At 41.1% G+C, this 24,796-nt stretch overlaps 1 protein-coding gene across 8 annotated transcripts in view; it reads right to left on the bottom strand.

Annotated features, from left to right (window-relative positions):
* Nucleotides 1-24,796, bottom strand: part of Kif16b (kinesin family member 16B) — a 284,469-nt gene that overhangs the window by 241,759 nt on the left and 17,914 nt on the right. For all 8 annotated transcript variants that reach the window (XM_090351964.1, XM_090351966.1, XM_090351970.1 and 5 more), the window contains exons 2-3: nt 7,722-7,791; nt 4,557-4,670 (exon numbers count right to left, since the gene is read on the bottom strand). In XM_090351964.1, coding sequence (XP_090208090.1) covers nt 4,557-4,670; nt 7,722-7,757 — 150 coding nt within the window. In that variant the 5' untranslated portion in view covers nt 7,758-7,791. The remainder of the gene's footprint in view (nt 1-4,556; nt 4,671-7,721; nt 7,792-24,796) is intronic.

Genomic DNA, 24,796 nt, shown 5'->3' with positions numbered 1-24,796 from the left:
GGACTGGCACGAAACAACTACAATAACAATAATTTGTAGAGCTCTGAAGAGTCCTGAGGATGAAGTGGGTAATATCACTCAGGATGTATGAATCTTACCATGTAAACTCAAAAATCAGCCCTTTCTAAACCCCTACGAGGTGACTTCCAAGTATAGCAAAATTTTTAATTTATAATCTTTATGTCAGGTTTACAAAATATATACGTGTGTGTGTGTGTGTGTGTGTGTGTATAAAATCCCTGCTACCAACATAGTCTTCACCCCAAGAATGAGATAGAAATGCCATATGGACATCAGGTTTCATATTTCAGCTTGGTTTCTCCATCTTCTTCTGCAGAATACTTATTAACTTCTATTTGCATTGAGTCACTTCTACAAATGGTCAAGGCCATTAATTAATGAGTTATTTTTTATTCATTAATTTTTCACTGTTAATTTTTATGCGTTTCAACTTTAGGCACTGATATTCAATCATTTTGTTCTTGGTTCTCATGACTTACTCTGTTCCAACTGTAAGGGAAACTCCCATTTCTAGGCATTTTCAAGTGTTCATGAATTAATGCTTCTGACAGTATTAACAGAGGAAAGGGGGGGAAAATCACTGAACCGCAGATGAGGAAGCTGACAGGAAAGTCTTAGATAATTGGGCACTACAGTACTAGTTAGTGGCAGAGCTGGGACCACACCCTCAATATATGTCCTTTTCTTGTATTCTCTAAATCTGCAAAGAGGCCCTAGTCCTATCTGCAAAGACCCCTTCTCAAACATCTGTGAAGAAACAAAGGCCAAATCCCAGGGAGAGTTGGCTCCAGACCACTAGTTTAAGATTCACTTCTTCCACAATCTATGGAACATGAATGAAAACTGGAAATATTGTTTCAATTTTCTCAGGGTAGACCAAAAAATAAGCAAAGTGTATACATACACACACACACACACACACACACACACACACACACACACGCGCGCGCGCGCACACACTCGTAATTTCACTGGATATGGGGGAAAGAAGCCACCAAGAAACTTCTCAGAATAAAAAGAGTTCTTCACCAGGCACCAATGGCTCACACCAGTAATCCTAGCTGCTCAGTAATTGTGATCTCAGGATCACAGTTCAAAGCCAACTCAGACAGAAAAGTCACTGAGACTCATATCTCTAATAAACCACACACACACACAAAAAAAAGACCCAGAGGTAGAGCTTTGGCTCAAGTAGTAGAGCACTAGCCTTGAGCAAAAGAAGCTCAGCCCCAGGACTGGCACCCCCCACAATGTTCCCTAATGTTAAAATCTACATCTCCCACTGTTAAACTATTTTATTAAGAGAGCTCAAGTCGATGGTTTCATGATAGACTCAAGGGGTCCAGGGGGCTAAGGGTGGTGGACAGGACAGTAGACCTAGTTTAGAAAATGCAGGTTTCGAGGCATGGAGACCAGAGTCCTGGTTCTGTGTCAGGAACAAGAAACACACTAATAGCCTGGGATCCAGCAGGCACTGCTCACATGTCCAGAAGTCTTGGAGGAAAACAAGACTAATTTTCAAGCTGTATTTGCTACTACCAGGCAGGAAGGAGAGGCAAGCTTTGAGAGACTGACAGCCCTACCAGTGTCAAATCCTTCCCCAAGGAAGGAAACCCACTTGACTACCTATGGAAGTACATACGACTTTAAAATTAAAATCAAAAGTGAAACAAGGCATCTCTGATGCCTACTGGAGGGGAACTGTCCACAAGAGGGCACTGCTAAAACAAAGACTTACTATACTACTTGGCAACTGGAAGAGTTTTAGTTTCAAGTATACTCAGGGTTGAATTAAAGAACAGGTTATATAAGATCAAAGCCAATCTTTGGAGTTCTGAAGAATCATTAAGAAAATTAGAGCTTTATGTAATGGTCTTTAATTTCCATGACTGTGGATTTAAATTGCTTGTAGACTTTTTTTTCTGAATTCTAAATAATAGTCTTCTTACTAGGTATTTGTCTAACATCAAAGGAAACTTGACTCGTAATAGTAATAGGCATGATATATTTGCTCAATACACTTTTATATTAAGAAAGAAAAAAAACAGAGAGAGGCAGGGAGGGAAGGGGAGTGGAACAGAATTCACCAACATTAATCTAATCTTTCCATGTCTACCTAAGTATCAGCTCACAGTTTATTCCTGAAATGGCAGCCTGGAAACTTTACTACTTCTAATCAAACCTGAAGCCATTTTAGAAGCAAGCAGTCTTAAAATTAGAGAAGTGATCTATGTACTAGAGTATTTTAAAGGTAGGTATTTTTCTGTATGCTTGTGACTTAATTAACAGGAAGTAAATAATAATGTTCACTAACATTATCTTGGGGACATTTTAGTTTCATAATTCAATAAAACAATCTCATGTTTACTTACATGATCCAAGTCATCTGTGAAAAAGATGCTACACATATAGCTGAAGCACCTACCCTTTTGGTAGAAAACTTTTTCACAACCTACAACTATTTTGTAGTTGACTCTCATTGCTGTCCAGCTGATACCACATGTTCCCAGAAGTTAACTACTACCAGTTTGTGAGTTCACGCAGTCAGCAAATATTCATTATGCCAGGTTCTGCTACACTCTTCTACCTCTCCACCCCTGGGCTCTTTTCACACTGCCCTCTGGCCCCCAAAGACTTCAAATTCAGGTTAAATGTGGGAAGATAGAAGCTCATGAAATAAGACAGAAAAGAAGGCCTTTAAGACTCTTCATTAATCCTGTGTTGAAGACATTCTGGAGATGCTGCAATTAACTCATTTTTCCCTTCGATTCCCACCTTCTAATTAGAGTATTCCTACCTGGATTCCCATGTTTGTGGTCTTCAATTCCTCCCCAGATTCCTAGTTATCAACACTAATGCAGGGACCGCTCCACACTCATTCACCTGCTCTCACTTATTATTCTAATAGGCTGGCCTGCCCACATGCCAGCTAGAATGAGAAAAGGATTCCTTCCTCCATACCCTTAAGACACTCCAATGCCTTTTCCACCTCTGTGCACCTTGGCACAGGCTCTCAATATTACCTACTACCAAGTCAGTGGGGACTATGAATTTGAACTAGTTACTTAAGCTTAATGACTCTAGTTGACAAGGAAAAATGAAGTTAAAACAATCATTTGGTTCTTGTGAGGACTAAACAAGACATCGCACATGAACACTAAGCCAGAGTATCCAACACCAGGGCAAACTCAACCACGACAGGCCAGTTCCTACTTCCTCTGTCCTCCTCCCCACCTCACAGCTTCTATCCCCATCACCGTCATTTTTCCCCATCATAGTCAGGTTTGACTCAACATCTTCTAGATACTCCAGTCCTCCAATTCTAACATTTACATGGCCTCAGAAAGACAATCTCCTCTTAGCTAACTACTTTTAAACGAAACACATGAGGTACTTTTAAACCTCAACTCATGAGGTACATGCAAACTACTGAGGATCTTGCTTTAGAAGAAAAAAATAATAAGGTGCTGGCAGCTCACATCTGTGATCCTCACTACTCTCTGAAGGCTGAGAGGTGAGGATCATGGTCCAAAGCCAATCTAGGCAGAAAACTGACAGCAAAAGGCCAAAAGTGTAGGTGCAGCTAAAGGAGTAGAGCCTTAAGTGAAAAAGCTAAACGAGGGGAGGAAAAAATAAAAAATAAAAACCCTACAGATCCTGTAGTTCCCAGGCAATGCCACTGACTGGTTCAGGGACACACTTCAAGTTCTAAATCACAAAGTACTTTCATCAGGCTCACACTGCAAGATGAAAGCCACTGGATCAATTTCAACCCAGGACAAACAGGACAGGAGCACATAGACAAGACCTAAGAAGCTGCTGACCAGCTAGAGATAGACCCAACAATGATACTCACATGCTAATGCTCCCCTACTCTGCTCAAGCACCCAGCATTTCCCTCCCCAGGGAATGCTCACATGAAATGTTATCAGTGTCTAGATGGTCTCCTGGGACTACCCTTATGTCTATGCTCATCTGTTCACTCTTTATCAATAATTTAATCCCAGCAAAAACCTACCAAGCCGGTTTTGTTGTTGTTGTTGTTTTACAAGTCACAGGTTCCAAAAAGGTTCTAGATAAAATATTCTTTCTTTCTGGAATCCTTTCTTGCACAATCTGCAAAACTTAAAATTATGCACAAAAGCAGAAGTGGTAAGACTTGGGTTTGGAATTTACTTGTTTAGGTCTCTACCACAGCAGGACTATGCCAAGTTAAGGGACTTCTTCATCACTCAACATTCAAAGTGTTTTCTTTATAGAGTTCCTTCCAAACACGAACCATATCCAACTTTTAAAATCACTTAAAACCTGTGGCCATAATAGTCAAAGGTGAAAAAAATAAATCAACATGTGAGGACCGAATTCTTGCTAGGCTTAAGTAGATGGTCTTATGGTACAATCAAAATCTAATTGGCCACATACAAATCCATATAAATTATATTCAGAAAAAAAAAAGCCAGCATAGTATTTTCAGGTGTTTTAGGGAAGGTAAGTTTTCTTGATAAGAAAATAAGGATTGTGAAAATACCACATACCATTTCTTGTGAGATATAATCTGGACTCTTTGTATCAGCAGAATAAAAAGAAAAGTCATAGGTGAATGTCTTGGTCCGTTCTCGTCCTGTGTCCCCATTCCCTCCTTCTGGAATCTAGAAAGAGACGAATACGTTGGTACTTATAATAGCACTGTAAAATAAAATAACATAAAAGGTACTGCTACTGGACAAAAAAAAATAAGCGCAAAATGTCTATTCCAAATATATATATATATATATGTATATAATTTTCTTCATATTTACAGGCTGACTTAGAAGCATTTAATTCCTAGTGGCCTCTCTATAAAAATAAATGAATATAACTTTAATATAATCTACACTTCCAAACTAATCCAAGTTCTCCACAGTTGTTTTTATTTTGATTACCTTACATGAACCCAATACTCCAGTCAGTTTCTATTTCCCCATCTTCAATCATTTTTGCTGCACTCTCCAGCTGAACCCACCAAAATGCATCTTTCAGAACTCTAGGGTTTCTAGTCACAAATGCAATGGCAGGGACTGGTGCCCCTACAGTGGTGGTCTGTAGGGTATGCCCCATACACACCTGCAAACTCTTCTATGAAGCTTTCCAGGCACACTTCTTCACAAGTAATTTCCCTCACCCAAGAGTCAACACTCGCCATAATGTGTTTATTACAGCTGTTTGTCTATGCCTTATCTACATGTGAAAACTGATGTGAAAATCATTATTTCCGTATTTTTAAATGGCACTGGCCTGGGTGGCTCAGCCTAGCTACTTAGAGGCTTAGAACTAGCAAATCACAGGACAAGGCCAGAACTGGCAGAAATGTTATGAGATTCCATCCCTAATTAACCAGCAAAAAGCTGGGCTGGAGGTGTGGTTCAAGTGACAGAGAACCAGCTATGAACAAGCCAAATAAGCTTGAGAAGCCCTAAGTTCAAGCCCCAGTACCCAGTGGAAGGGGTGGGGATCTTTATATGAAGGCCAGGAAAGGTGGCACATATCTGCAATTCCAGTTACTAGAAGGGCGGCAATCAGTAGGGTGAAGGTTTGAAGCTAGGCCACGCAGAAACTTAGCAAGAACCCACATCAACAAACTGGGTGACCGTGCTGTTATAGTTAATGATGACTTAGACAAAAAGATTATAGTCTGCGACTGGCCTCCAGAAAAAAACATGTCTCTTGCAAAAAGTGTGGTTTACCACCTAACAATCTCAAACCCCTACACAGCCCCACAAAGGAGAAAAAAAATTTGTCTCTAAAATCCTACAGCTCATTAGATCAATGCTAAAATCCAGATGCTAACTAGTATCAGTAACACATATTTCTATATGATTAATAGATATGTATGTATGTATGTATATATATATATATGGATATATATATGGGGGGGCAGTCCTGGGCTTGAACTCAGGGCCTGAGCACTGTCCTTGGACTTTCTCAACGCTAGAGCTCTACCACTTAAGCCATACCACCACTTCTAGCTTTTTTCTATGTATGTGGTACTGAGGAATTGAACTTGGGTCTTCGTGCATGCCAGGCAAGCATTCTACCACTAGGTCAAACTCCAGGCTCTGATTAATATATTTAAAAGAAAAAACTGTGAAAACATTTTAAAAAATTAACCATATATCAAAACAGTAAAATTCTGGCATCTAGCCTACCTACCAAAGAGAAGGAAATGCTGAGAAATCACAAAAGCAACAGAGAAGCCAGAACTGAGAAATACCTCCAACCCCCACCAAATGCACACACGCACGCGCATTCACGCGCACACATGCACGCGCGTGCACACACACACACACACACACAAAAACAGTTCACCCAGGCCAGAGGTCTTTTCCCCAGTCTTTGTAAGCAAAGATACATGAAGCAAAGGGAAGGTAACTAACAGCAAAAATGACCAATGAGGACTGGTAAGAATCCGAGAAGATGAAGGAAGCCAAGGTGGAAGGGATACAGAGAGCTAGAGCTCAAGATGGTCTAAACAGAGGCAGAAAGACATTTCGGCCATAATCCTAGCTACACAGGAGGCTGTGATCTGATGATCCAGGTTTGACAAAAGCTAGCACTGCAAAGCCCATTGAGACTCTTATCTCCAATTAACCACCAAAAAACCAGAGTGGAGCTGTGACTTACATGACAGTAGGCAAGACTTGAGTGAAAAAGCTAAGGGACAGTGCCTAGGTCCCGAGTTCAAAGTTCAGTAAAGGGAGAATGGAAGAGAGAAAGAGAGAGACGGAGGGAGGGAAAGAAGGAGGAAAGACATCCCAATCTTCCTGAAAATGCTTCAAAGGAATAGCAGAGCCACCAAGGAGGTCTATAGAATTATGCACAGTTCTGTCTGCTAGCAGATAGGAGCCATCCCCCTTTATCATTGCAGATCAAGCCGTACTACTCTGAAAAAGAATCCTATAGTACCCATGCTGTGAGCCAGGAATTAATAGAAATCCATTCTTCAAACTGAATCTACCTTGCATGAGATAGCAGAATTCATAAACACAACCTTCCCCATTAATAGCTATATAAACAGAAAAAAGCTAAACCCACAAAGCATGTCATTTCCTTAGTATTTACTTCATCCCTCTATTTTCTTCCCAAGTGAAAATTATTCTGGATCCTTAACGACTGTTGAAGGACAAACAAATAAAACATTTTGAATGAAAAATGAAGAACTTGTCTTTTTTTAAGGTAGAGTTTTCCTTCTTTCTTTTTCCCCAGGAAGTCATTTAGGTTTCTTCTAAATCTTTATATCCTGAGTCTTAAACAATAGTTATCAGATCTTCTCAGGTTATAAAACATCATGATATCCACTAAAAATTGGAACAAATCTGGGACCAGTGTCCCAAGTGCTTCACAGAATACTCCATTTCCAGCTAAGCTTCCACTACAAAGACAAAATAGAAATGCCTTGGGTCTGGTTTATACAGCATTCAGAAGCTCAAAGACCAGAGCAACAACATAGAGATCTAGCTTCCACTTCATAGGAGATCAGAGATGAGAGCAGAAACAGACACCAGATCTTCCGCCTTAGGAAAGAACATCAGCCAAGAGGCAGATGTAGGTAGCTGGTTGTAGAAGAAAGGGTACAGAAAAGGCAAGCACAGGCCATTCATTTATTCATCTGCCTTTTGACCCATGAGTTCATGGAATTGGAGCCAGGCTAGGTTGATACTTGCCTTTAAGTTTGTGATTGTTGTTTTGCTTTTCTCCATTTGAATAATGAACTTTGCTTCTAGGTCCTTCTCCCTGCAAAACAGGTGATAGAAAACAATATTTAAAAAGCAAAACACAAACATTTTGTGGTCTTGTTTCAAAAGAAATCTGAATAGCAATCCCCGATGACCTTACTCCCAAATTCTTACTGACACATAGAAGCATGTAGACAGACAAACACCCCCCCCCACACACACACACATACGTCACCATTAAAAACTATGATTGAGCCAGAAACCGGTGACTTGCGCCAGTAATCTTAGCTACTCACAAGGAATGAGATCTGAGAATTGCAATTCAGAGTGAGCTGGCGCAGGAAAGTCTGTAAAACTCTTATCTCCAATTAGCCAACAGAAAACTGGAAGTGGTGTTGTGGCTCAAAATTGTAGAGCTCTAGCCTTGAGCCAAGGAGCTCAAGGGATAGAGTCTAAGCCCTGAGTTCAAGCCCCATGACCAATCAAAAGAAAAAAAACTATTATTGACAAATGAGGTGTTGTCAAATCTGTAAGAAATTTCTAGCTGTGAGCCAAGTGAAGAAATGACAGAAGCCATAAAGAGACAGGCTTCATGACAAAGCAGCCCTGCCCACTTAGGTACAAAAGAAAGGATATGTCCTCCTTCAAGGTAGGATGAAGTCTAAGACAAGACTGTAGTGGTCACAGCCAGGTGCTGTCAGTACCTGGCAGGCCCAAGCAGATATTCTACCAAACCTCTCACCCTGTGGTTACATCGACTAGAAACAGCTCACTCAAAGCAGCTAAAAAGAAACAGGAAGAAAATTCTAAAAGCATAATTCTCTAACATAAAGGTCTATGTGGGTACAGGACAGTCTCAAGCCAATGATAAAGGGATGAGGAAGACGGTATAAATAGCTATGGCATGATGGCCAGGATATGTGGTTAGGCAGAATAAAAGATAGAGCAAAGCAGATGGAATGTCACTGCCACTGAGTAAAAGCAATGGTTTGATTGTTGAGTTTGATCTTGTTCCAGGCTAGTGATCTTAAGTCCAGTCCTCTCTGGTGATACCAGGCCATGGTATCAAAGGATGGCTCCAAGTCAGCCATATTATCACAAGGATCAAAAGCCACAATCCACAGCATACTATACTGTTTTACTGTTGGCTAAGCCATAGTGGGCAGCAGGTTAGAAGAATTCCATCTACATTCAATTTAGGATACTTTCAGCTGTCAGTGAAGTTACTAGGACCTGACCTCACCCTACATCAAAAGGCAACTGCCTATTGAATTCTACCTCACACCTGCAAAAACGAAAGGTCCAAACATCTGCAAAAGGCTACCTGGGGAAAACATTGACTGACACAATATTTAAATACTCTATTTGTATCATGATAATGATGATTTATAAAGTATTTTTAATATTAAAACAACTAACACATATCTCTGATGACACAAAACTGTCTGGGACTAGCAAAAGTGAAACACTCTCCTCATTCTCATCAGGTCTCATCAGCTGTGTGCTTCACATATACCTACCACTCCCTCTGCAAGCCTAACATCCTATAATACTCATCTCAAATCCCAGTCCTCTTGTTGTAGCTAAACCCAAAGGGACTTCTATATGATTACTTATTCAGACTCATTAGTAACCTCAACTGTGCTTTACAGTCAAGTCAACATGTACCTGCTCTATAAAAGCACCATGAACAGTGTCATGAAATAGAAGCATCTTTTCTATTAGCCCCTTTCAAAATCAAAACAGAAGAGGGAGGAGAGCACAGCAGAGGTTTCACAAGCTCCTGTGCACTTGAGAATGAAAGGACAGGGAGCAGGGGACAGGTGGCAGATTCACTCTCCTGAGATCCATCCCTCAAAAAATCTAATACAATCAAAAGCTAAACTGTGATGGCTAACTTTACTCACCACCTTGATTGAATTTAGAAGTGCCTATGAGACTAGGAAAGCACACCTCTGGGGTATCTGTGAGAGCCTTCCCAAGATGGAGAAGTCCTGCCCTAAGTGTGGGCAACACTCTCCCATATCTAGGGACCAAGATGGAATATAAGGGGAAAAGAAGCTAGTGCAAGCAATCATTCCATCCTTCCACATCTCCCCAACATTCAGCTGAAATAAATCCTTTGTCCCTTAAGTTATTCATGCCAGGTATTCTGTCACCGTGACAAGAAAAGTGAGTCATACAGATAAGAACCTTAGCTCAGACTCCACTTATTCAAAATGTGCCTTGAGAAATCAACAGCCATGGGATGCAGGAAGAGGGTTTAGAACTGAGAGATTTAAGGCCTTACTTCAGTCCTACTGAATGAATAGTGACGTTCAAGAGGCATAGAGCTCTGACACTGTATTCAATATATTGTAGTAATATACTTGCCTTACATTTACTTTCACAAAATAGACTCCATAATGTTATTTGCATCTTATAGTGGGAAGCCTAACTCTATTCTTTGACTTTTACATAGTATTTCTAAAATTGTGTGACAGACTATAGATGCAAAATGATTCCGCTGAGATTCTATTCTTTGGTCTTAAGTGATATAATGACTTCTAATCAAGAGCCGTAAATGAGAGAATCTGACCTACAAAGCCATTCCAGTGTCAAGACAGCCAGCTTCCCTCATCCTCAGAACTGTCAAGCCAGGAGAATCTGGCTTTTTCTAGACCCAGCCTGACTGCTAGTGGCACTCAACTTCCCACTGTCAGTGACTGTAGCCAGTAGCCTAAATAGTCACTTTAAAACAGAACTGATAAGTCATAATTAAAGGCCATCTATTTCAGAAAGCAAAATGCACACATAATTTCCTAACTTGTTCTTTAAATACCAAAAAAAACTTGAAGAAAAATGTTTATTTCACTATAATCTAGTCTTTACAACAAAGATACTAGCGAGAGTTTTAGCCAGAGGAAAAACCTCATACTCATTCCTGAAAATGGCTAAGCAAATATCTCCATGACAGATACAGTTATACAATGTAGAAACTACCCTTCCGGTTTACACATTCCTTGTAGATTCAAAGATGTTGTCAAACTTCCAAACATGAAAAGGAAGAGTGAAGACCCTGATACCTTCATCCCTCCACATCCTGCTAACCAATCCAGCTCTGAACCCATCATCCATGGGAGATTCTGACTTGGTTATGGCCTCCTTGCCCCCAGAACCTTGCCCCAGGCCCATGTCAAAAACTCTTATCCAACAGCCTTACCAGCAGTCCTCTATGTAGCATCCCATTACCTAATTCTGCCTACTGAACCTTGGCCACATCTTTCCTCTCTGAGGCCACTGTCCCAGGTCAGACCACCACCTCCGTAACCTCTTTGTGATCTAATCTTAACTCATTTCACCACTCTAACAGGTGATCTTGGCATCTCCCAAACACCCCTTGAGACTAAAATTCATACTCCCTGGAAATCCTTCTCCAACTCTCTTCCTCATTTCTGGTTAGATGGCCTCCTAGTGTCTCACCTACTAGACTGAAAAAATTTTATTGCCTGTCCTGGGGCTTAAACTTGGCCTGGGCACTGTCCCTGAGCTTCATTTTGCTCACATGAGCCACAGAGCTACTTCTGACATTTTTTGATTGGTTTGTTGGCAATAAGAGTCTCACAGAGTTTCCTGCCTGAGCTGGCTTCTAATACAATCCTCAGATCTTAGCCTCTTGAATAGCTAGGATTACAAACATAAGCCATGAATGCCCAGCTCTATGAACTTATTTTAAGAGAACAGGCTCTGTGAGGGAAGGGGTGACATTGTCCAAAAAGATATGTACTCATGACCTGACATATAACTGTAACCCTGTGTATAGCACTTTTATAACAACAGTTTTTTAAAAAGACTATAGGATGCCAGGTGCTTGTGGCTCATGCCTGTAATCCTAGCTACTTAGGAGGCTGAGATCTGAGGATCAAAGTTCAAAGCCAGTCCTGGCAGAAAAGTCTAAAATTTGTATCTCCAATTAACCACCAGAAAACTGGAAGTAGCACTGTGGCTCAAGGGGTACAGAAATAGCCTTGAGCTAAAGAGCTCATGGACAGTACCCAGGCCCAGAGTTCAAGCTCCAAGACCAATCAAAAAAAAAGAAAAAAATAAAAGTATAGGCTCTGCCTGATTGTGTTCACAAATCCAGCCACAGCATGGTACCTGTAACTCCAATGACATCAGAAACTAGATGCTTCATGTGCTAGATGAACTGAATTGCCAAATGGGCTCTCACTACAGCCTACAGTCATCCGCGCTTATCACAGACCATATCTTCCCACATTCCCGTACAATACTTGTCTTTATTAGTCCAATTCACATGTCCAAATTAACCTTCAGAAAACAACCCTCCAATCTCTACCTAGCTCACACTCACCTCCACACACACACAGGCCTTATCCCTATTGATGCCACTTCTATCGCTGGGCTAGAGAAGCCCACAGGCACAAGAACCAAGCCTCGTTCCCAGTCATCCCTAGTTCCGGGAGCGCACAGGCAATGCTCACAATCCACCATGATGCTTGGTCTCTTCATCTTCCAACTGAGACTATAAAACACAGTCCCTGAGAGGTCTCCAGCCTCCAGTCAATTTCTTCTGACATTTAAGAAACTTGGGGAATAAATCTTGATATTTTTCTTACACTGAAGAAAATAAATAATCCTAAAATATTGTTGGAACATTGATTTGATAATAGAGCAAAATGAACTATGTCTCTCCCTGGCCACTTTAGTGAATTGAATTTCTCAACCAAAAAGTCAATTATGGTCCCTTCATATAAATAAGTAATTTATTTGAAAGGTCTGGAAACTAGATCATAAGATGTTGCAAATGAGCTAGCTGGAGCATGTATACTGAGTTATAGATCAATACTGGAGGGGTTAGGGAGGAATGGGAAGGAAAAGATTTAAAATATCCCATCAGTGAAAGGAGGAAAGAGATACATTATGCCAGCCCTCAGTTGAGGTTGACTAAAAGTTTAAAAAAAGAAAAGAAAAACCTCTTACTCAAAATATTTTTAATGTTTCTAAATTATTCATCAATTCAAATTGATTCCACCCATTCTGCTAATGGTAATTCTCTGTAACGTACAGCCAGACTGGGATTGCCAAACTTCGAGAAGTAGCCTGGAAGAAGTCTTACTAGTGGTGACTTACTCTGAGTTCTAAAGCAAACCAGCACCTTCCTCCTTGCCTTAAAGGGCACATTCCATGAACCAGGACATTCGATTGCAAAAATAAAAACTATTTTTTAAGAGAATACATAAGCTCCATTTGCAATAGTATGGAAAGAAGCTCAAGGGACACAGTAAGCAGGAGATGGAGCAAGTAGCCGAACAGCATGCTGATGGCACTCAATAAACAGATAAACGCAGCCAAGAGCATATGCATTTGTATGCTTCTAGATGTGCAAATCATTTCTGGGAGGATAAACAGAAGTTACAGCCAGGAAGAGACCTGAAACAGGGCCTCAGGAAATGACAACATGAACTTAAATATTTCGTTCTACAGCATGATTAGATATTACTTGAATAATCCAAATAAATTCAGCTGATTAAAAAAGTTTCTGCTTAGTGGATTTTATTTCAAATCTTTCCATTTGTAAATTAATCTTATGCATCTGCAATCTTTTTCTAGCCATTATTTGTGTCTATATGAGACAAGAGAATGAGAGAGAGAGACAGAGAGAGAAAGAGAGTAAAAGTATAGAAATAAAAATCACCTCCTGGTTGAGTGAGACAAGACCAAAGGAACCAAAGGCATATGGTATCCTTAATATGTGGCTATTAGATCCAAACAGTACAAGAGCGAGGACTCAAAAGTTTGCATATCTAGTGCTATGGACATGGTACTGGAAATATAAACACAACTACATAGTCATAAAAACTTGTGACTCTATAGATATGTTTTATTACATAGATTATTATGTATCCATGACATACAAACCCTCAGCCTAATTTTGATTATGTTCTAAAATCTAAGTGCCAGTGATTGTATATAGAGATTCCCTTCTTGAATACCTGTTTGTTAAACAGGTCATTTGAAATATGATGTAAAAATCAATGTTAATAAATTCTTTAATTAAAAAAAATCCAGAAAAGAAAAAAGGCACAAACAACACCCCCCTCTAAAAACCAAGGCCATTTGAATTATTTTTTTAAAAAAAACACAAAATAATTCAATAATAAGACATTACGGTCAGATTGTCACCCTGTCCCCAATATGCCCCAGCTCTGGCTCTAGATGCATGGAAGTCAAGCCTGTGGCCATGCTTCATAGAGATGCGAGTTAAGTAGGAGACATTTGGGATTTCTCTAGAAGAACTAGAGCATCTTCTGAGGATCATCACTCCTCCCAGGGTAGAGAAGAAAAGCCCCTGAGTCCTTTGTTTTCCTACAGTGCCTGGTACATTGAGTTGTTGAAGGCTAGGTGGACTTTGTGAAGGGTTCTCCCAGCTTGTTTGTGCTGTTGTTAATGGAGGAATGATTCATTTGGGACCTAACCACTCTTTGAGGACTCGCAGGGTTCTGTGGGACATCAGTTCTATACTGGTGACCACAATGGTTAAGGCCACAGAGTACCGCAGTTCCTGAGTCCTAACAGCATGCGCTGTCTAGATACAGCAGGACTGTGGCCTTGAGCTGCTCAATTCTGGCAACTCATGGCTTCTGTGGGCTGCCAAATAGACTCAGACTCAATGTGTCCTCTCAGAAATGCTTCCTGCAGTCACAGCAGTGTCTTCTTGAGCCCAAGAGGTAGAGGAGGGTTACTCCAGGTGTTGCTCTCAAAATAAGCTTAGCCGGTGCTTAGTCTCTTGGAAAATGTTCTATTCTTTTCATGATGTTAGGAAGACTGAATTACTTAATCATGTTGTTTTATAAGTACTTGTATCTTTAAACAACTTGATTCTTAGTGCAGAAGCCCATTTTTAGTGTCATAGAAACATTGTTCCTCATATGAAAAAAAGAGCTGTAATAAAGATTATGATCATCTTCAAAAAAAAAAAATCACCTCCGGCTAAGAAAAACAAAAAGTTCCTGCTTGAAACACTGGGTGACTCATCCACGTTCTAGGTCAAGTCAAAGGTTAACAATACTCCAAGCATAAGAGATTGGTTGGACTGAGGGCAATGCACTGGCCTGGAACTTAAACACCTCCCCTAGCTCTTGATACCCCGCAGTACTTCCTCAATTCACTGCTATTCTCCACTCAGCAAAATAATATCCGAGATTCAAATCTTCCCCAATCAACTCTCTTCAGAGAGCCTTCCAAATGCCTTAGGGTCATTTAGCCCTACTAAATGACACTTGGTTTTGTTTTGTTTTGATTTATTACTTTATTTTTGTCAGTATCAGGGTTTAAACTCAGGCCAAACACTCAGCTTGCTTGAAGCTAGTGCTCTACCATTTGGGTCATACCCCGTGTCTATAAGTAGGATTTCGAATGTTTTATCTTTGCCTTAAATCTGAGATGTTAGGGGTTAGAAAAATTTAACTTCCCACATTTACAGTTCCTGGACCTTTTCTCAGGGATCTGGCTGCCTTGAACAAAGGCCATGGGGACCAGACTTCCCATGAGAGAATTAAGTCCCAGTGGCCAGGTGGCTACACTACCATCACACTAGTTACCCTGGGCAGTGCCCCAGCAAGCTGTCTGCCACCACAATAGACACTTCTACCCTGGACACTTAGTTCCCCTGGTGACTCAGCAGAGCACCTGCAATCGAATCAAACAATACTTGATTAGTATAAGGGGACTGCCATGATTGGTACACTCTTGTCACAACTCTTATTTTACTACTTCCCCAAAAGAAGGTATAAAACTAAAACCATTCTGCAGACAGAGAAGAGAAGTCAATTCATTATATGCAACAGATACTTTCCTCGGGCCACTGGGACTTAATTCTGTCATGAGAAGTCTGGTCCCCATTGAGAAAGGCTAGTAGACCATGGGAAGAATTTCAGACATTACAAAATTCAAGCCTGGAATTAAGAAGGACTGGATTTGCTGCTCCAGAAGAAAGATAGCACCTGGGGCTCTCTGCATGAAGGATAACTAGAAGCAAAAATAAGAAAGGGCTGGAGAGCCAAGATGAGGTTCATGGGAATACAACATTTGACTAGGAAAGCTTTAGAAGACAGTAAAAAACCTGGACTCAAGAAGGCCATGACTAACCCAAGCTGCCACTACATAGAGTGAGCACTGCAAAAGGTCACAGAAAAAAGCAAGTAACCAATAATTCAGAGCTACAGGGGACTGCTGACAGCAAAGCTAAAGCCCCAAATTGGATGCAAATGCATCCTCCAGAGGGAAAGAGCTGCAAGAGCATGGGACTCCTACAGGAATACAATGAGCCCATTCCTAACAGAAGGAATCATACGAAGAATCCTCTCTCAACAGAGTATAAGGTATAAATCATCAAATCAACCATATTAGTCAGGGGCCCAAGAACCCCATCAACTTCATCTCCTACCACACAGCACACCAGCATCCAAGCTCTCCCTATGCCAAACTATCCATTTTAGCAGGAAATACTAGCCTGGCTAGCCTTTCTCAGACTGTCCTTCTGCCTGGATACATCTTTCTCCTCCATCTGACTTTGTTTTTGTGGGGGCAGAGAAGATGTCCAATTTGATAGATTTCAAACTAGCTAGGACCATCCTCACACAAAGCAAGTGACTGGATAAATGAACATGAGCACAGTGGCCCTTCCTAATCTGCACTGTTACCCAAAGACAGTATTAATTTCCTGAAATTCCAACATTTGTCTTGACTCTTTCAAGAGGGAGGACTATACTCACAAAACTATTGTTACTGTGTATCACATGACTTTTCCACGTTGTTAGGCACTAGTGTTAACTTGTTAATGCACCCACTTTACAAATTAAAACCTTATCATGCGTATGTATGTTTAGGGGGAAAAAAACATAGTGTACATAGAATTAGGTTTCAGACATCCATACATACAGCAATGACTGTATGAGGGAATGAATGAAACTACTAAACTGAAAACAAGAGACTTTTTACCTTATTTTCTTTTTTGAGCCCAGTGGGGAGCTATACACCATATTAGATGGTCAATGCAGGTGATTTTCCCCATAAACACCACTGACCCTGGCACATGCTGCCTTCCTGACTCTGAAAGGGGAAAAGAAGTTCATCATTTCCCATAGGCCATGACCCGACTCCAGGACCGAAGTGTGGAAGACTTCACATTTCCTTTGAGTTACAAGAAAGGAAAACAGGGAAGTGCATATGCCAAAATTCTGCCAAATGCATCCCCCAAACACACAACCATTTTAAAAAGTGAAAGTTTAAAAGGGTCAATACATATTTTAACAACAGGAGTATAGAGTGCTTGCCTAGCATGCATGAAGCCCTGGGTTTGATTTCTGGGTACCACATACACAGAAAAGGCTGGAAGTGGTACTGTGGCTCAAGTGGTAGAGTGCTAGCCTTGAGAAAGCTCAAAGATAGTACCCAGACCCTGAGTTTGAGTCCCAAGACTAGCATTAAAAAAAATTAAATCATTATTCAGTACTCAAAGACATCTTAGATTCCTGTTGCTATACCATCAGGCACAAATGCATTCTCTGTTCTCTGCCTGCACCATCCCTCCATCCCTCTCCCAAATTTATCTGTACTCTATAGTAATGTTCTCAGCAACAGAGTTACATTTTAAAAATACAATAATTGGCTTGCAAAAAATAAGGCTGAATATCACGGGCTAGGAGAAGGGCATTAGTATAAATGTAAAGAAAACTATGGACCTATTTCTTCAAAAGACTTAACCTCTACTCTTAATGGAATAAGAAGCAAATCTGATTCGTGCACAGCATCTAACATTCATGTTGCCAGGCAAAACGGTTTATCAGGGCAGGTGAGGTATGGGATGAAATCTTGACTCCTGGCAGCTTTAGGACTTTGGATATGTTCCCTTACTTTGCCAAGCCTTGGTTTTCTCATCCATTGAGTGGTACTGAATAAAGCCTATTACAAATACTTGCTCAGATGCTACTCATTGTTCAGGAACACTATGGCTCTTGAGCTATACTGATATACGATTTTTGCTGAAAAAAAAAAAAAGAAAGCAGGCATTACAAAACCAGTCACAAAGAAAATACCTGATCAATGCATTCAGTCTATCATCACAGTTCCTGTGGCCATACTATGTTCCAGTACCATTGGAGATATACCAGTAAACAAACCTGAACAAAAGCCCATGCCACCATGCCTTGTGCCAGCTCCCATGCCAACAGAGGAGAAATGTTAACACATCCTTTTCAATCCTTCCAAAAATGGACAGAATGGAGGAAAGCTAGAAATATATCTACCAAAATTTCCACTCATATCTCATCAAAAGTGAAGAATTACAATACAGTTATTTTATGGTGATCTTCATAAGCTTATGAGGAGCTCCACTTTTGTCCACATAATACAAAGGTCACAGTTCACACACACAAAAAAAAGATATTAATTGAGAAGGTGGTGGTTCACGCCTGTAATCCTAGCTACTCAGAAGGCTGAGATCTGAGAACTGCAGCTCAAAGCCAGCCCAGGCAGGAACATCCAAGAGACTATCTCCAATTAACCACACCAAAACTGGAAGTAGAGCTTGTGGCTCAAAGGGGTAGAGTACTAGCCTTGCGTAAAAAGAGCTCAAGGACAGCACCCAGGCCATGAGTTCAAGCCCCACGATAGGAAAAAAAAGGGATAACACCGATACTGATTCTTTCACTCATTTTTAAATAGTTGTCCATTATGTCCCATATCCCAATTACATGCTGATTGTCCAGTCTGAAGGATGTAATACAGGCTACCTCCTTTTGTCTCATCTCTAGGGCAAGTTCATAACGCTCACCTATATTAGAAGTGCCAAACGGCCAGAGGCAAGAATAGGTCAGTGGACAAACACATATGCCACCTCTTTTCAAGGGACAGGAAGCCCTATAATCATGTCTTGTTGTCCTTCAATAACCCAAGGTATCTCTCTCTGGGTAAGAGGAAACAACCTATAAAAACAAAGCCAGTTTGAAAAGGTGCATGGTATCCTTTATATGTGGCTATTAGATCCAAATGGTACAAGAGTGAGGATTCAATATTTGCATACCCAATGCTATGGACATGGTATTGGAAATATAAACACAACTACATAGACATAAAAATCTATTACCCTATAGATATATTTTATTACATAGATTAATATGCATCTATGACATACAAACCCTTAGCCTAATTTTAATTATGTTCTAAAATCTAAGTGCCAGTGATTATATAGATTCCCTTCTTGAATACTTGTTTGTTAAACACGTCATTTGAAATATGATATAAAAATCAATGTTAATAAATTCTTTTAAAAAAGAAAAAAGAAAAAGCAAAGCCAGTCTGAAGGCTGGGTTGTATGCATCACCCCAACCTAGGCCTGGGAGGCCAAACCAAGGAGAGATCCTACTTCCCTTGGCTTAGAAGTGAAATGAAGTCCAGGATAGGGAAACAAGAGATTTATCCTGTGGTTGTTGTTTTAATGTACTATGTGATGTTATTTCTTTACTCTTTGGGGTTTTTCTGCCCCCCCCCCCCCCGCTTAAGACTTATCCTCTGTTGTTGTATCTGACTTTGGTACCTGGTGTACTATATATGCTTCTATTTGAATCAGGGAAGAGAAGGGGGAAAACAAGATTATGAGACAAAGGATGAATCAGTTTAACAGCAATACTCACAGGACCATACACTGGAAATGAACTTTACAATTTGGGAGGGAGTGGGGGGAGGAAAGGGGGAGAAAAACATGGGAAGGGGTAACAATGTTCAAGAAATAATGAACCCACTACTTTATGAATATAACTGTAATCCCTCTATACATCACACTAACAATAAAATTTAGAAAAGACAATGTTAGAGCCTGGCACAGTGGCTCATGCCTATAATCCTAGCTACTCAGGAGACTGAGATCTGAGGACCAAGGTTCATAGCCAGCCCTGGCACTAAACTCTGTCAAATTCTTTTCTCCAGTCAACCATTAGAAAACCAGAAGTGTTGCTACCAAAACGAATTCCTTTCTAGAATGTGCTCTGAACTCCAAGTGCGTCGTTCTGCCTTTTTGAAAGCCTGAGGAACCCTGCTTGATGAAAACTTACTCCCCGCCTGCTGCTGGTGCCCCCTTTCAGACCACTTGGGTCAGACCCAAGGAATGCCAGTCATTTCTAGGGCTTTCCAGAGAAGGGTACTCAACACACAACTGTGTAAAAACAAGAAGACGAGCATGTTGTAGCATAAGCAGTCTTCACCTTCCCTCTCCTAAGGAAGGTCAGATCAGTGCTGGAGAACCCCTGACATCCCTGAGCACTCATATGGGCTGACAACTATCCAGGAGCACTGTACCTGGTGCTGTGGAGTAAATCTACCCCATCAAGAATTCCCACCCTTCTGTTCCCCAGTTTTGTTGCGTGGCAGTAATCTCCGAAGAGCTTTAAAACCCCAAGACTGGAAGTGGAGCTGTGGCTCAAGTGGGAGAGCACCAGACTTCAGTGAAAAAGCCTAAAGGACAGAGACCAAACCCAGAGTTCAAGCCCCAGTATAGACACAACCAATCAATTAATCAATCAATAAAGCAAGCCAGCAAGCAAGCCCCAGGAACTAAGCTGCACTACAAATCCATCAAACATGTTGCTCTGCGGTGGGAAGCAGGCACATCTGTGAAGGTTGCCCTCCTCCATTCTCCATGGGCCCATTAAACATGTATCTCAGTATACAGTCAGGTATCACCACCAAGACCCATAGGAGAAAACCAACTATGACAGAGGCCTGCACAAACCAAATGAGAATGGGAAAAATCACTAAGTATACAACCAAACCTCTCAACAAAGAAGGGTACACTTTCCAAAGCTGGGCAATGTGGCCAAGCATCTCAGGGCCAAGAGCTGATTCCAGGTTTTGGATTTCTAATAGAGCAATGCTTTGGCAGTCAGTCTGCCTACCTATGCATAAATGGGGACTAGTCTTGCCAGCTCCTCCACTTCTGACTCCACCCACTTCAGGCAGGGCTACTTCAGGGCAGTGAAGGATAGAGCTTCTGCAAACTTCAGTGGCCTGGCAGCATTCGCAGTTTGAACCAGCTCCTTCTGGAACCAGGTCATGAAGAGCCCTGGGTTCCTACTGTATCTGACCCCACACACAGCCTAGCAGGAACCCCAATCTCTAGATTTCCTGGCATCCACACTCTCAGACACACTATGTGAAGTTGAGAGCTGCCTGGCACAAGAGGAGGAGAGACCACTTAGAAACACCTTCCAAGGACATTAAGGGGAGGACAGTGTGGGAATGGCCAAAGGTAAACAGCTTAAATAAAACAAACGAAGAAGAAAGATTTTAAAACGGTTGAAGTCAGAAGTCTTAAAATGGCACCCTAGTACTAGGTCTGTGCTTTTAACAAGTCTGTAATTAGCTGCCAATATTTTTTAAATTGTGAGATTTTACGTAAGTCCCTGGATTTCCGACTTCCTGTGAAACACATAGAGTCAAATGGGATATGGATTTGGCCCACCTACACCCATTGACTGGGAAAAGTAAGAATATGGGTTCACTCAGAAGCAGCACTCAGCTCTCCAAGGCCCAAATACAGTCAAGTCTCCTAGCCTGACTCCTTGACACAGAAACAGAGGCCTGTGCAACAGGAAACCTACAGACCCGAGAAGGGATTGCATCTTCTGTGATTCATGGGGTGCTGAATCTGCAGGCTGTGTCCTCTCAAACTTCCAAGTACTATCTGTTAGAGTTCATTCTTTTTACTCATCTATGATGCCTCAAGGAGAGAGAGCAAGGAACATACAGGCTGATTTTATGACAGGAATGAAGCGGCTTTTAACAAAATATTAAATATAACCCAGCATATTGAAACAAAAGCCATATAATGAATGATTGTTGTCCTTAATGTACTATGTCGTCTCTCATCTCCTTTGCTGTCCCTTGGTTATCTCATATTGGTATAGTATCTCACTTTGTTATCTGATATATTGAATTTATTTGTATTTGGATACTTGAAATTTGATAGGGAAGGGGGGAAAACCAAGACGGGTAGGGGGTGTGGGGGGGGGAGGGAAATGGGTACCAAGACATGTGAAAGGGTATCAATGTATGTGAATTAATGCACCTTCTATCTGGCAAATATCATGTAACCCTTTTACTAATTACAATAAAAAAATCAAAAATAAATAAATAAATATAACCCAGCAAGGCTGGCAGATAAGGTATGATTTGTTCCCATTTTCTAACTTCCTATTTAAGATTCATTAAAGAAGCTGCCTGTGAGGAGTGTGGGTCTCTACTCTTCCTCTCTCCAGGTGAGGGGCACAGTTGCTGAAGACTAAAGCTACCAAGCAATCTTCTATGGCTACAAATCTGAGATAATCTGAGCAGGTTCTTAACACTTACAATTCACCTCAGATTCCTGGAAAGTAAATACACTACAACTTAGAGGCAGATGGAAAAAAATTAAAAAGAACTTGTTACCATGTCAGAATGGCTACAGTAGTATAAGAAAGTTGGTCTCTCCAAAAGTTTTATAATAAAGCAACCCACAGCATAACAGTTCTGGCCTCATTTCTGTAGCTCGGCTGACAGAGGAGTCTGGGTCCAACAAAGCAGAACCCCTCCAAGCACAGATAGATGAGGGTGAAGGAAGGCTCAGGTTATACCTGGCAACAGCCACATCTCTAATTGGATCTCATTTGGTAGGGGAAGGGCAAGAGGTGGAGCTAGCACACAGTTAATGTCATTCACTGTCTGGGGGCCCAGAAGCCTTATCTTCAGGTAACAGGATGACATCAAATGAGCAATTCTACTTCTGGTTCACACAAAGTGACACACTCAAGTGTCACCTTCCAATCTGTTATTATGAATCATGCTCTATTTAATCCAACCATCTTTCTCCTGCACATTGATGATTCCCTAAGCCCCCTAAAGTTCGAGGACCCCATTTTGCTCACTTCGTCAGAGCCTCACAAAACTCACTTCAACACAAACTAGGAAACTGTCTTACACAAATCAGTCTTTAGCTTTAAGTGACAGAAAAGGCACTTGACAACAGCCACGTGTGCATTTGGAAACAACTTTAAAAAAAAGGGGGGGGGCACTTCATACAGATATCTACCACACAGATGTATCAAACTGCTGGAACATCCTGGCAAGTACAACATGAATCCATGCCACAATGAACTTCTTTCAGTTCCTCCAATGAAGCCTGTGGGCCTCCCACAAGTTCTTCTCTCCTCTGCTACAATCACCCTCCTGGACTGATCCCCATGTAGCTGTGAACTCAGCTGTCTCCCTCCAAGTGCCTTCCCTGACGCCCCAGTTCTTAGACCTCCAAACCCCACCTCATGCTTTGACATTGCCACAGGACCTAGAAGAAGAATAAAAAGGGCTTCTGCGTCCTTTGCAGTTCCCATCAGAGTGGATGTAAGCGTGGAATTAGTGGGGAGTGACAGTCCCAAAGAAAATTCACTTGATTGAATCCAGCCACAGTCTAAAGCTAAAAAGTAGTTTCTCCCATGCAAAAGAAACACTGAATGGCCGTTGAATGAATAAGCAGATAAGAAATAGCAAATCAGTAACTACAAACATAGCTTCAAAGACTAAGGAATGTGATACAAAACGTTTATCAGCTGTATCCAGTGCTGATTAGTGCTAGCTGCCTCTCCAGCAGGAGAGGGCAAAGACGACAAAAACAAAACAGCCTATCACAAAACTTTCTAACTCTTCAAAATCAAGAGAGCAAGGAACTCAAGCCATGATCAAATCAAGGACAAGGAGTTCCACAAGCACTTTGTATCCAGGAGGGAAAGAATAAATTCTCTGAGTCAGTCCTCTGTTTTATTAGTCATCAAAAAGAATGAGGTGAAGAGTATTTGTTGGTAGCAAGGACAGGGTAAGTTACACTGGAAATGAGGTCCCTTTGGGGCAACGCCTGCCTTTGAAATGTTCTTCCCTCCCTTTTCAGCCTCCCCCTTCCAACACTGGGCCATTGACCTCATCAGAGACCGACAGCATCAGCCTGGTCTCCCCAGATCACCTTCAGTGACTGTCCACTGCCAAAAGAATAAATAAAGGCTGCTGTTCTTGGTACTACAAGGAATTTAAAGGTCACCTAAGTAGAAGCTCTATGCCCGACACTCCAGCCTGGAGATCAGAAAAGCAAAACCTCCCACAGTCCAGTGCCATCATTTCCAACAGAATGGCTTCCCTCCCCCAGTGCTACCCTATGCTGAACTGCAGGTGGGTCACTCACTCTCTGGCCTCATGTCATTAAGTCCCCAGTCTCTACAATGATACCATGCACTATGTAGGTGATCAATAAGTTCCTGTTGAGCAAACAGTCATAAGTGATTATAATCGTATGCACCTACTCCTCATGCTGAAGTCATGCCATCATTCCATGTTTATTCTTGGTCTCTTAAGAGTCCATTCTCTACCTCAGCCCAAGTGGCCTTCTGATAACAAAAGTTAGATCAAATTCACCCCATAGTCCAATGGCTATAAATACATTAAAATAAAGCCTTATTTCTTTTTTTGCCAGTCCTGGGGCTTGAACTCAGGACCCTGGCACTGTCCTTGAGCTTTCTTAAAGTCCACTTTTTCTGTGTCTGCCCAGGAATCAAACCCATGGTTAGCACTCTACCACTAGACCACACTCCCAGTGCCTAAAATCCTTAAATTTGTCTATGGGTTATTTGGTTCTACGTCAGACCCATCATACTCTCTTGGTAAATAAGATGTATCATTAATGCTTTGCTTTTTTTATATTGATTATATATTGAGATTATATTTTCAACATCATAACAGGTTAAATAAGCTATTAGAGTTAATCCCCATCATTTCCTTTTTCTTCTTTTTCTTTTTTTCTTTGTGGGGAGGTAGAGCGGAGAGGGTGATGATGGGGATTCTGGAACCAGGGTCTCATTCGTGCTAGGAAAGAGCTCTGTCAACTGAACTAAATCTTCAAACCCTTTTTTTACTTTTTATCATATGGCTAAATAATAGTCTACCTCATGTTGCATTTCTATCAGAAATTATTACAGAAGAATAGAACCTCC

Source organism: Megascapheus bottae, chromosome 18 (genome assembly GCF_031878675.1).
Source record: "Megascapheus bottae isolate mThoBot1 chromosome 18, mThoBot2.hap1, whole genome shotgun sequence".
NCBI lineage: Eukaryota > Metazoa > Chordata > Mammalia > Rodentia > Geomyidae > Megascapheus > Megascapheus bottae.
Note: the sequence above shows the minus strand (reverse complement) of the source record. Positions and strands in the feature narration are given on the sequence as shown.